The sequence below is a fragment of the Mucor velutinosus genome (genome assembly GCF_035048745.1).
Source record: "Mucor velutinosus strain NIH1002 chromosome Unknown tig00001569, whole genome shotgun sequence".
NCBI lineage: Eukaryota > Fungi > Mucoromycota > Mucoromycetes > Mucorales > Mucoraceae > Mucor > Mucor velutinosus.
In genome coordinates, this window is record NW_027041921.1 from 887,119 (window position 1) to 900,458 (window position 13,340).

The 13,340-nt window shown below is 41.5% G+C and overlaps 5 protein-coding genes across 5 annotated transcripts; 2 read left to right on the forward strand and 3 right to left on the reverse strand.

Annotated features, from left to right (window-relative positions):
* Positions 1-457: 457 nt before the first annotated feature.
* On the reverse strand, positions 458-4,293 carry ATC70_012469 (uncharacterized protein; the record flags this gene model as incomplete). Its single annotated transcript, XM_064831640.1, has 5 exons — positions 458-3,361; positions 3,420-3,503; positions 3,590-3,964; positions 4,023-4,098; positions 4,157-4,293. The coding sequence occupies 5 exons, from the start codon at positions 4,291-4,293 to the stop codon at positions 458-460; spliced, it is 3,576 nt and encodes a 1,191-aa protein (XP_064677920.1).
* Positions 4,294-4,570: 277 nt separating this feature from the next.
* On the reverse strand, positions 4,571-6,319 carry ATC70_012470 (uncharacterized protein; the record flags this gene model as incomplete). The annotated part of the gene is made up of 5 exons (XM_064831641.1): positions 4,571-5,391; positions 5,452-5,722; positions 5,780-6,003; positions 6,076-6,186; positions 6,241-6,319. 5 exons carry the CDS (start codon positions 6,317-6,319, stop codon positions 4,571-4,573), a joined length of 1,506 nt encoding a protein of 501 aa, XP_064677921.1.
* A 2,264-nt stretch (positions 6,320-8,583) lies between these two features.
* ATC70_012471 (uncharacterized protein) lies at positions 8,584-10,043 on the forward strand (the record flags this gene model as incomplete). Its single annotated transcript, XM_064831642.1, has 3 exons — positions 8,584-9,367; positions 9,426-9,472; positions 9,531-10,043. 3 exons carry the CDS (start codon positions 8,584-8,586, stop codon positions 10,041-10,043), a joined length of 1,344 nt encoding a protein of 447 aa, XP_064677922.1.
* Positions 10,044-10,190: 147 nt separating this feature from the next.
* On the reverse strand, positions 10,191-10,803 carry ATC70_012472 (uncharacterized protein; the record flags this gene model as incomplete). Its single annotated transcript, XM_064831643.1, has 4 exons — positions 10,191-10,298; positions 10,379-10,483; positions 10,583-10,654; positions 10,714-10,803. The coding sequence occupies 4 exons, from the start codon at positions 10,801-10,803 to the stop codon at positions 10,191-10,193; spliced, it is 375 nt and encodes a 124-aa protein (XP_064677923.1).
* A 695-nt stretch (positions 10,804-11,498) lies between these two features.
* Positions 11,499-11,787, forward strand: ATC70_012473 (uncharacterized protein; the record flags this gene model as incomplete). Its single annotated transcript, XM_064831644.1, has 2 exons — positions 11,499-11,640; positions 11,696-11,787. The coding sequence occupies 2 exons, from the start codon at positions 11,499-11,501 to the stop codon at positions 11,785-11,787; spliced, it is 234 nt and encodes a 77-aa protein (XP_064677924.1).
* Positions 11,788-13,340: the final 1,553 nt, after the last annotated feature.

The window sequence follows — 13,340 nt, forward strand, 5'->3', positions numbered from 1 at the left end:
GCTCCATGTTCAATCATATAATTTAACAGGTATGCAATTTATTGAATAAAAAAAAAAAGAGGTGATGCTATATAATTCGATGAATAGTAATCACAATAAGGTGAAGCTTAGAAATGAAGTATATAGGTTGTATGTGTGATAACAGAAGAATGAATGAAATGGCCAAAAAAAAAAATAAAAATAAAAAATAAAAAGAAAAACGGGGTTGTTGAGGGATATTTGTATGCTTTGATTTTTAATGTTGAGTGTGTATGTATGATTGAGTAGGAGGGGATAAAGGGTGTATAGTATTACGATTATGAATTAGTAGTAAGGTAAGGTTATTTACAAGAAACCTGATTCCTGCAAGAGTCGTGTAATCTTCTCATCATCTCGTTCCCTATAGAGACATTTAATCGCTGTCTATACACATACTGCAACTGAAAACTTACTTGGGCTCTAGCTTCAGGCTTTCTTTTTACAATTGATCTTCGTCACGAGAGCTGTGTAGGTTGTCTTGGATAAAGTTTTGAATTTCTTCGACTGCTCTGTACTGGTATCCCATCGTCTGATACTGCTGAATCTCTCGGATCACTTCAGCAGTTTTAGCGCGCTTTGCAAAGTTGATCAAATCCTTTGATGTTTTTAGAAAGTTTGGATTACCATCTTCAATAAACGTGAGATCCTGGAGGTAGATGCCCAAGAAGGGAATACAGGGAGGGTTCACAGAGTGGATCAAAGCTCTGTACTGATTAAAATTGCGACTTGCTCCCATGAGCTTGCGGATGTGTGCAACAATATGATTTGTGCGAGCACCCACCATTTCCCAGGTTCTTTTGAGGCGACCCACAGCACTATTGTCGAATGCAGACAGAATGGCCATGCAGGTATTAAAGTTGTTAAAGATACGACAACGTTCAGCAACGTTGACCCAGTATTTGATAAGTGCGCTTCTCTTCTTGACCTCAGATTGGCTGAGAATCTCGTCCGACACCCAGGTAGTAACTTGATTGCAGTAGTCAATGGACGCTTGAATGTTACGTGCTACCGGTGTGCGGTGGTCGTCATTAAGTGTAGCATCCCGAGACCAAGCCTTGTCAAGACATTCAACTGGTTTAATTGAGCTGTACAGCTTGAAGTCCATTAGAGTTAATTGACGTGCCATTTCAGTTGTGTCCAGATCAAGCAGACGGAACTTTTTCAAATTTCTTGGTAATATGGGATCAGGGGAATCTTGTTGTTGAGTAATAACCAGCTTTTTGAGATTCTTGCAAGCGTCCTTACGCTTGTGGATCAGTCGTTCTAATTGGTATGCAGAGAAGCTGAGTGTATCCTTGATGCTGGTATTCGTAAAGAACAGCAAGCGATCTAATATCACAGAGTCTTCCTCGTAATAGTATTGCTCCAGCCAAATCTTGAGCACGTTGAATACACGCAGACGAATCAGTTTTTGCTTCTTGGTAACCCAGATTTCCAGTTCCTCGGGTGTTAGATCGGCAGGTGGTTGTATATTATATCTGGCTTCAAGCAATTCCAATAGCTCCATCGAGGTACAGAACGACCGGTAAGTAAGTAAGAAGGTGCTGTTGAAGTTCATATCTAAATAGTCATGCAACGTCATGCGCTCAACAAGTGCACGAAGAGTACCCCCTTTGACACTACCCTCAACGGTGAAGATAATCTCATTGGGACTGTAGTCGTATTGAAGATACCGTTGCTCATCTTCCTGCACGGATGCCGCTGTATTGACACTGGTATTGGGCACTGCCGTGGCGGAGACTTGTCTTGTTGTTGCTGATGCTCCTTGCCCAGGATTTACTCCCCCTTCTGCGGCTGTGGTTGTGGCTATTGTGGGCGATGTAGGTGCCGCATTGCTAGCAGGGGAATTGGCATCAGGCAGATCATCACCAAAGAATTGCTTCAATTTAGCGCTTGTATGCTTGGATTGAGCCTCCGTCAATGTATGAGCTCTGTTCTTCAATGTCTCGCCCATTAATGTAGGTGTGTTTTCAGTTACAGGAGCGGAGGAGCGGTTGTTTACTTTTGTGTTGCTGTTACTGTTGCTTGGTTGCAGCGCTGTGTCTACAGACAATGATTGAGATCGCTTCTTCAAGTCTTCAATAGAAGTTAAAGAAGGGTTTTTAAGGGTCATGGATGAAGACAGACTTAAATCAAAGGATAAATCGTGACTTCCAGTCGAGTTGCGTAGGAAATCACAAAGAGAATTGTCCTTGTCGGTTGAGCCAAGCAAGCTGCTACGATTGCTGGATGTAGTGCCATTGGTGAGCTTGCCTTGCTCCTTCATCAGACGCTTCTTCTCGTTGACCAGATCAGCCATACGATCGCACACCAGTCTGATAGCGTCAATAATGGACTGAGCAGCCTCTTGCATCTCTGAGATGGCCTTTTCCATGGGAACAGTTTCATCCGTCATTGTTTGCATTTTGAAAAAGAGTAGACCCAGGCCGTCATACAGCTTTTGTTTCGCAACTGCCAGCTCCTTCATCAGAGGCGATTGAATGACTCCGTCGAAATCAATGTCTTCAATGATGGACAAGAACTGGCCATTCTGGTTACCAAAGTTTCTATATTGAGTGAACAGTAATACAGCCAAAGAACAGCGGGAGTCGCTATGGCGTGTGAGATTTGCCATGAGTGATTCCATTGATTCTTGCATGCTAGCACCGTAAGCATCCAGGTTGTCGACTAGATCAGATTGCAATTCGTATTTTGCTCGGATGCCTTGATCTACCATGGATCCCGAAGCAGATGAGATGGAGTGTTGCCGTCGGATGGCTGTGGAAGCAGCATCCCATGGTGCAGCAGCATGACTGTTTCGTTCGTCTTGCGGTGAGGATATCAGGTGTGGATCAACGTGGGTTACATCGACAGGTATGCTCTCACATGTGCTGATGAAATTGCGAACAGCCACCAGCAGTTCGTGGCAATCCGTCAGCAGCTTGCTCACATCACTGACAGTGCCATCCGCACACAGTTGGGCTGACAAGACGAGTTTGGACATGGAAGCCATCATGGCACGGTGATGTGATCGGAGGACATTGCTTGTTTTGATATGCAATGATTCCTTGCTGATGGTACCTGAAGCAACCAGCATGAACCTTACAGCTTCCACTACACGAGCAGCGTACTTTTTGTACAAGGATCTCTGTGAGTTCTTTGCAGATCCAATTAAATTATTGATGGACAGGGTGACATGAACCGAGAGCTTATTCCATGTGAGTGTTTCATTACTGTCAAAGTGAGGAGAAGGCTGGAAAGAGTATCCTTTGGTGGATGTTGGGGTGGTAGGCGCTGTAGCTGCTAAAGCCAATCTAGGTTGAGGTTTAGGTGATCCCTGCTGCTGCTGCTGCTGCTGCTGTTCCTACAAAAGGGAGTTACTAAGTTGTTGTGCTCCATTTTGAATTTGACTGAATAACTACCTGCGAATCTGCATGCCATGCAGTCTCGTGAGTTGACAGATTGTAGAAAAATGGGAGGCCTTGAGGTGTGGTGCGCTGGATCCACTATCATATACAATAATGAAAAAAGATTAAGGGGTCAGCTCTGTAGCTCCTTTTCTCTGTCCCTTGTACAAGATCAAAAAGCTTACTTTTCCCTGCTGCTGGAAGTCTTTGAGTGATTGATCAGACGCAATGGATTCTTCAGACGTTGGCATGAAATTCACTTCAAGCACAGAGTCTGATCTCGAGTTGCTGTCAATGGTGGAAGTAGCAGAGTCCTCGTCCGATTCGCCATCGTAATACGAAGCAGTATCATCGTAAGGATAAGTGGACCGCATTTCTCCTGTGAGCGTATTGAAATAATAACTTGCGGATCCATCTTCGCGATTCTGAATTGACCAGTTGGGCGGTAGGGATGTTCGTCTACTGGATTCGTTTCCGTTTGATCCCACTCTGTCGTCAAACAAATCTGTCTGTGCGCTGATTCTTCTGCTGGTGCCCTTGGGCTTCATCGACGTCGGCGACTAAGAGATACGGATGAGTTGCTATAGCATGTAACTCCAATTCAACTATTATGCGTACCACAAGTCCTGTACTACCGTAGTCTTCAATGATTCGAACGTAATTGCTAGGAAACCAACCACGATTCCCATTGCACCTATGTACGCAAACGATGTGAGTTTCTGTGTTGCTGCAGTCTGTTGGTGACTATGTACCATCCATCCCACCAGCCAGACGGTAGCTTGGCTAATACATCTATGTAGTCGCCTTCCTCAAATCGCAATGAAGAAGGGTCGTTTGATTCAAAAGAATAGAGCGCCTGTACTCTACATAACAGAGAAGGTAATGCCATGGAGATATTTATTAATGACGAGTGTGGAAAGCCACTTTCTAATGTAGTGTTTTCTGATAAGGTGGGAATAGACAAGACGAAAAAAAAAGAGAGAGAGAGAGTGAGTGAGAAAGGAAAATAATAGAAAAAAAGAGCAGCAACAAATAAGGCTCTCTCAAAGGGAGGAGAGAAGGAGGGGGGTGGGGGAAGAAGAGCAGAGCATGAAGCCAGCCCAGCCAAAACCTGAGCCAAGTCCGCCTTGAATGAAATTCCCAAGTCATTTGATTGCAACACGTTATCAACACTGTACAGTGCTCCAATCGACAGTTGCATTGGCCTCCTCAATTGCATCAAGGAGTCTTTCTAGGTCACGATGCAGGTTCACTGTGGGCGCATTGACTACAATGCGAAAGAAGTCTGGTTTACCAACCAGAGGTGCGTGATCGACCATAAATTCACCAGACTGATTCACCCTGCGATGGAGCTCTCTTGTTACCATGGATAAGTCAATGTCTTTACCTGCTTCCGCCAGCTGTGGTGGTACAAACCAAAAACAGATCTGTAGGAAAGGGCTTGGATCTTTGACGAGTACAAACGAGCTGCGTTGTTTCACCAGTCGAGTGAATTCCTCCGCTGAAGTCAAGGCTCTGTCTACGCGAGCACCCAATCCTTGCTGGCCGTAGAACTTCCAGGCCAAAAACACCTTGGCAGCATCGGGACGACGACCGCAACCAATGGTGCCCGCTCCCAGATCATAGGGATTACCGTGAAACAGGTAATCGGCTCGCAAAGAGTTGGCTTTGGCAAACAGCAAGTGGCCATGATGGGGTGTGATCAGCATGGAGCACTGCAATGGAACGCCGAGCAGTTTGTGTGGATTCAATGTGAATGTATCTGCCAATTCAGAGCCGTCAAACCAATCTCTCTCTGTCCTTACTTTATCTGAAAAGATGGCAGTGCCTCCCCAAGAACCGTCCACATGAAGCCAGCAATTGTACTTTTTGGCAAGCGCTGATATCTTGCGGATAGGATCAAATGCGCCCAACACTGTTGTTCCAGCTGTTGCGTTGATGAAAAATGGCGTCTCACCCTTTTCGATACTCAGCAACAGCAATCTCTCTAATGTACATGGTGTGTGAATTTATGTCTAAAGCGCCTATAGAATCACCCAATCATTACCTAATTCATCTACTTGCATTCTTCCAATGTCATCCACTGGTACTTTGACTATATTGTCTGTGCCTAACCCCAGGACCTGGGCTGATTTATCAATGCTGTAATGGCTGTGCAGCGAGGTGAATACTGTCAGTTTGCCGTAGCTGGCTGCTGGATTCATGGGTCGTGGAAAGTAGCCCTCTGATTTGATCATTGGGAATAGCTTGTTTCTAGCGGTAACCAGTGCCAATAAATTGGACGCTGAACCGCCTGGACACAATAAACCGCCTGAATTCTATTGCAAAATGTATAAGATGATTGCGTTTTTAGCTTGAATTACAAAGCACCCTACTTCTCCCATATTTAATAATCGTCCTACTGCCTTGGTCACTTCAATCTCCATCAAGGTGAATACGGGTGATACATGGTACACATGAACATTGCTGTTCAATACAGCCAACAGCAGCTCGGAAATAACGCCAATGGGGTTGGTGCCAGCGTACAATTTATCCATAAATCGAGGGTTCCATGAATTGACACTGTATTTAAGTGTTGACTTGATAAGCTCAAATGTGCCTGAATATTGTTGCCATTTAGAAACACACTAAAAACAGATAAATACACACACACACACACACACACACACACCTTCTATACCAGTGCCTTGGGTAGGTAGTGAAAAATCCATGGCCTTGTACAATTGTTCGGGACGTTGAAAGGTGACAACAGGCCCTGTCTCATTTTGACCCTGACGCACATCTGTCAAATGAAAGATGGGTTACTTCTCTTCAAGTAGAGAATTTACATTCTTACATTGGATGACCATCTCTTGCATGAGTGTCAACATTGTGTCAAGTTCAGATGCATTGTCAATGTCCTTGGCAGCTACCATGATCAGGCCTGAAATGAAATCTTATCGGGAGTATTGAAAAAGAGAAAGAGAACAATTTTAATTGGGGTTGATAATAGACTATCTAAAACGTTGAGAGATGTGTGCGCCAATTGAAACGAGGGGATTTGATTTTGGGTGGCAACCATGGGCAATAGGAAAACAGCCTGGGATGAATCTAGTAGTATGCATAAATTTTTATTATTATAGCCCAAGTGCCTCTACTTGAGAGCACGCAATATCACAGGCAAATTGCTTGTTTTGTCATTTGTCTCAAAAAAAGGGGAAACGGATCAATGACAGGCTTGGACTCGCTTTTTTTCAAGGGTAGGTCGCAGTAAACATGATCCTTCAGAATTTAAGCGCCATAATGGACAAAGAATGGACCGTTTAGTGAGATCCATCATCTCAGGATGCTTTGGGTTTGTATAGGCAGATCTAGGATCAACAGTCTGGGCTGTCGTGCCGGCCAGAAGTGTTTTAATCTGATATACTGCTTTTGAGGCAAAAAGATGCGATCAATTGACACTCCATGTTACAGCTTGAGAATAACTCATGGGTGGCCAAACATTGCCAAATCCTACTGTAGCAGCGAAAGAAAGCCATTTAATGTTATCTTGATCATCGTGGTTCACGCTCAAGAGTGTTCAATGCACCACATAGCTCGCATAGTAATTGGATCTTTCTGATAAACCTGAAATTTCACGCTTCAAGAGTTACTGTTGCATGAAAACCTTCCACAAACAATTTGTAAGTGCATATTTGACTCTTTTACGATACAACGTATCTGTATCAACAAAAGCAGCTCATATTCGAGCCTACAGCGTACTCTTATTACTTCTTACCTCTCAAATTTATGCAAACCACAGCGAAATTTGGAAGCACTTGAAGCGTGTTTTCTTGCGCTGGAAGCCGTTTTAGACTGCCAGAATTGTGCAAAATAATTGGTCTCGGCTAGCACTATCTTGCTGATGCTTTTGCTCAACTTTTTTAAGATCTTCGAATATCGACCAAAAACCATGAGCTATCGCTTATGGTTTTTATCGAAAATCAAACGATCGCGTTTTTGACCGCAAAAACAAAGACTTTTGTTATGGTGTATATTACATCAAAATACTTCTCTCGATCCAAGGCATCTCCTGAAATTTTGTTTGTGCGACCTTCATATGTAAAAGCTCGACCTTTTAGCTAAAAACCTGATTTCATATTTTTTAGGATAGCTTAATATCTACAGTCAAAAACCATATTTTAATTAGCATCATCGGATGCGCCTTGAAAAGTACGACAGAGATGTAACAAGAAGTACGGAATGATCAGCACCTTTTACATGGTCAAATCTAGCAAAATAGATTTATGGAGTCGAAATTGAACAAAATTGAACTGATCTGAAGTAGCTGCGCAGCGGAGCGTAAAATACATATTGGCTGGTAAAAGGTGATGATAATGCCTTTCTCATGAAGGCAATCAATGTTTTCGAAGCTATAATGAGGCGGTTGCAAATTTAAGAGCATTATGCTCTAGTTTGGCTCTCCTCTATTTTGTTTCTGTTACAAAACTCGGTATCGGTGAAATCTAGTCAATTTTAACTGCTCTTTCAAAGGCATGCCATCCATTGGGCAGCAAAAGCATTTAGTTGTGCATTAGAGAATGTTGTATAGGTAGAGTAGCTAGGCATAGCGCAAAATGGCAAGAAAATTCTCCATACTACGCGGTTTGGAGCATGTATCAGCTACCCTTCATTGATAACAAGGGACGAAGGGAGATTATCATTTGATTTTACACATTCTCAATCGGCATGTCAATAGCCTAAAGATGCGTAGTAATAGTGTTCATTGAACCACTTTATAGATGAATATGAGACACTCTGGAGCCCATCGGTAGCTGAAGCATGCCAGGGAAATGGTAGCATTCACGGGCCAGCTATCAAATGCTGTATTGCATGATTTATGCTACATTGGAGCAAACAAATGGCAACATGGATTAATAATGCTTTGCAATTTGATTTGTAACAATGGGAAGGTGACTGAATAAACGAGTTTTGCTGTCCTTCAATGGCAACCCCACGCATGGCATAATGCGTTATCCTCATGAGAGTCTTTTGAAAAGGAGCGCAAGTCGACCTTTATTTAGTTTTTGGAAGGCTAAACTATACACTTGGAGCCAGTTGATTTGCCAGATTAAATTTTCTTGTTTTTACTATAAATTTCTCTTCGTATCTCTTTTTCTTCTCTTCTTCTCTTGACTCTATATACCTTCAACATACAAAAATGTCTTTTTTTAAAAAGCTGTTTTTCTTGCTTGTCGCAGTCAATGCAGCATTTCTCGGTTATGATTACTATCAAGGAGGCAACATTGCTTTCAACTTGGTAGAAAACGCCAAACAACTCAACGGCGATAAACTCCATGGTTATTTAGCCGACATCAAATCCACTACACCAGAGAAATTAGCTGGCCATGTTAACAACGCGTTTGCTCAATTGAAAAACATCAACTCTGCCAGTGACATTCTGGCCATCATTCGTGAAAAGACAGCTCCCGTCACTGGTGCTGGCGCTGGCTCTATTGAATGGGATGGCAATGTCGTTGTCTTGACTGATGCCAACTTTAAGAATGTCATTGATGGCTCCAAGCCTGCCCTTGTTGAATTCTATGCACCTTGGTGTGGTCATTGCAAAAACTTGGCTCCCGTCTATGCTCAGTTAGGTGATGCCTTCTCTTCCAGCAAGGATAAGGTTTTGGTTGCAAAGATTGATGCTGATCAACATCGCGATACTGGTGCTTTGTTTGGTGTCCAAGGTTTCCCTACTCTTAAATGGTTCCCTAAGGGTGTTCATTCACCTGAAGGTGTTGAGGATTATAAGGGAGGCCGTGATTTGAACTCTTTGGCTGCCTTCATCAAGGAAAAGTCTGGTGTTGCTCCTCGTATCAAGTCCCAAAAGTCAGATGTTGTCACTTTAACCACGAAAAACTTTCACCAAGTCGCTTTGAACCCCAAGAAGAATGTTCTCGTTGAATTCTATGCTTCATGGTGTGGACACTGCAAGAATCTCGGTAAGTGCTTTCTTTGATTTGCGCGATTGATTGGATATAAACGTTGTTATGATAATAGCACCTATTTGGGAGAAAATTGGTTCCACTTTTGCTAATGAAGAAAACGTAAGTCGCCTGTAACACTTCGCCACTTGTACAACGTCTAATACGTTCATCTAAATAGTGTATCATTGCAAAGATCGATGCTGATGAAGAGAGAGACATCGGTAGCGAATTTGATATTTCTGGCTTCCCTACCATCAAGTTCTTCCCTGCTGGTGAGAGTGAACCTATCCCTTATGAAGGTGGCCGCACTGAAGCTGCTTTTGTCGAATTCCTCAACAAGCATTGCGGTACTCAACGTAAAGTCGGTGGTGGTTTAGAAGCTGTTGCTGGTCGTATCGGTAAATTGGATGAGCTTGCTATTCGTTTCATCAAAAATGCTGGCGAACGCGAAAAGATTCATGCTGAAGCTGTTGAAGCCGCAAAGGAAATTGGTACACGTTATGGTACTTACTATGCCAAGATCATGGAAAAGGTGTTGGCCAACGGTGAAAAGTTCCTTGAAACTGAAAGAGCTCGTCTTGCAAAGATTGCTGGTTCTGAGGATGTTTCTTCTGCCAAATTGGATGATTTCGGTATTCGTCAAAACATTTTGGGTGCTTTTGATAAGAAGGCTTCCCCTGTTAAGAATTAAAAAAAAAAAGTTGTAAATATAATACGCAAGGATTTTATTGTAAATGGCATTTGAATGCACATGAATCGTTTATTTCAATAAAAAGAGAAAAAGACCCTTCAAATGATTTCTGCATTATGTGTATTCGTGTGTATATGAGTTATTGATTCAAGCGTAGATCAAACGGAAAATGTCATTGAAGACGTAGTAAGAACCATTCTCGGGAACCAAGTGGAAGGTTTGGGAGAACATTTGAGGGTTGGTTTCATCATCAATCTGTGCATTTGCACGTATTAGTCACCGCAAAATTTCAACATGGCAAAATCCCGCAGGGAGTGCAAAAGAAAATCACTTACCAAAAGTTGACCAGTAACGAAAACAAGGATGTTGCTGCCAGAAGGATCAGCAGGTTGAGCATCAAAGGTAGAGACTCTGTGTTGGACCTTTTGGAAAGGAAGGCTCTGTAACAAATGTGATGAATATCGCCTTCCACTTTCAAACCGGCAATATCGCACACACGCTCTCTCACTCTCCAAGTTCACTCTTTATCAACTACTTACACCCAACTTCTCGCCAATACTAGCAGCACCACGGAAAGGTTGACCCTCGAAAGTAAGCATGGAGGCTTCTCTCTATTGCCGAATAGTTTGTTATTTATCAAGATGTTACATTTCATGTGCTCTGAACTTACGTAGAGTTGAGCTAAATTATTTCTGTTGGCATCAAAAGTTTGGTAATAGTAAGTGGTGAATTGGTTAGCAATTGTAGTGATATCAGCCATTTTAAATAACAAGTTGGTTTATAGGTTATGAAAAGGAAAAAGAGGAGAGAAAGAAGGGAATGGAAAGAATAAATACGTATGAAAAACGCGTCCACCAAATACACACACAGAAAAAGATTTTTTTTTCTATTCATGATTGGGCCATAAAGCTTCCAAATTTAACGTATCTTTGGCGCACGAACGCATTTTGAAGGCTCCAGAATGCAGATACTTGACCTCTTGATCTTTATCTGTGATTGCTGCGGCTTCTTTTTGGATGTAGATGAAGCATTTGAATCTTAATATAGAGAATGCAAGTGAAGGCATCCTCTCAAACCCAATAACATTTGCTTTCATTTCAAGATCGAATCATGTCCATTTTCCAGAAAAATCTCGACATCTGTCAAATAAAGATGTGGTCCGTTACTATAGCAACAGATTGGCTATTCAAGGTGCACTTTTGCCGACCTGTCAGATATATTTAGTGAACTGAACAAATAGATAGCCAGCCTCCAACGTAAATAACAATTTGCAGGCACTATTTCTGTACGTCATGAAGTTTTGGACGATTGGAGGACATACCTTCTACCAATATCAATGAGAAAAACTCCGAGAGAAAGGTCCCCGAATTGTTGTATCTTATTGTTCTTTTCCTGAAGGGCTCTCTTTTCTTTTTTTTTATCAATTACAGATCATATTTCTCAATTAAATATGCAATGAAGCAAGAAGAAGATACATTTAAAGAACCAGAACCCATTAGACCACCACGGCAACGTCAAGTTCAAAGTGCATCTTTTACTAAAGGCGTATTAGAACAACCTCGTTTTGTTCACGACGACCCATTAGCAACAAGTCAAGGTATAAATCCAACTGTCAGTGCGGCATTACCATAAACTAACTTGTGATGAAATAGCTCAATTCTATCAACCAACGCCTGCACCAGAGACGGTAGTAGTTCATTCAGTGCCAAAGAAAACGAACGATGCATGTTGTTGGGGATGGTAAGAACAGAATGCTAATAGAGTTGCCCTAAATTTAGTAATTGAGATATTATGTATTTATAGTGCAGCTGCTCTGTGCTTGTGCTTTGGATTAGAAGAGTGTTGTTCCTGAAATCTATTTATTCCCATCTATTCAACAGATGTATACATATATCTACTATGTATTGTACAGTGTCATTTTCATCTGGTTTTGTCATTATTAAAAAAATTATATATGTAACTATATTCAATAACTACATTTGGCCTTGTTTTGCTGAGCAATTCCATCATACAAACTCACACCGACCTGTGTATATGTTTTGGTGACACAAGATCCCTTCCAGATCTCGAAAATATACGCTTCATCTGGACGGCATCATATCTTCACTATATATAATGTAAAACATTCAAAAAAAAACTAGACAAACAAATCATATCCTTTCAAAAATTTGAAGAATTGTGTATCGTACAAAATGAATAAAACCATCCGCAAAGCCGTCAATGGAGAGGGGGTTTGGGGGAACACTTGATAGCATTGATATTAGGGGGGGTTATACCGTAGCGAAGCAAGGGTGCAAAGCCATGGTAATAAGGCGTCTAACCCAACACTTGGATCTATATGAGGGCTTGATCACAGCGAAGCAAAGGCGCAAAACCGTAGTATATAAGCAGCAAATTCAATTTCTCATTTCCTTTATTAATAAGCCTACCAGCAACATAGCGCATCAAAATTTGCATGAATCAGTTTTACGAAAATCAATATGCCTCCTATTTGAATCAAAAATTGCTCAAGCTACAGAACTGCCTTTCCAGAAGATTTCAGCTACCAAAGATGTGATTTTTGCCGTGTAAATATACTTTATAAAGCAATACTTAACCAAATTTGACAGCTTTCAAGTCTTCATATCTTGACATGTAGACCTTTCTGAGCCACCGGAATAACGCCAAACAATTGTACTCGAGTAGTAGTAACTTCCTGACACCTTTGCTCAACTTTTTGAGGACCCAAAAAACATGGCGAAAAATCGGCCAAAAACCATGAGGGATACCTCATGCTTTTTGACGAAAACCGAACGACCGCATTTTTTACCTTGAAAATAAAGACTTTTACTATGGTGTATATTGAATCAAAATGTTTCTCTCGATCCAAAGCAACCTCTGAAATTACTTTTATGAGGTCTTCATATGCAAAATTTCGACATTTTGGCCAAAAACCTTATTTCATATTTGATTAAATTGCTCAATAATTTCATTCAAAACATTTATTACAATTAGCACCATTGGAAGCGCCTTGAAAAGTACTTCGAGAATGTATTAGGAAGCGTAGGGTGATCATCACAGTTTATATAGTCGAACATCACAAAATAAATTAACAAAGTCGAAAATAGACAAGATCTGTCCAATCTTGAACAGAAAAAAAAACTGAGTTTCAATTAATTTTAGCGGTAGCACTGCTGCTGGCTGGCCCAAATGTCTTTATGTTGATGACAACAATGATGATAACAATGTTGGTTGCGATGCTGATCAAATGAAGATTATGGAGTTGAAATTGCATTGTTTATCCCAAATAATTTCTTT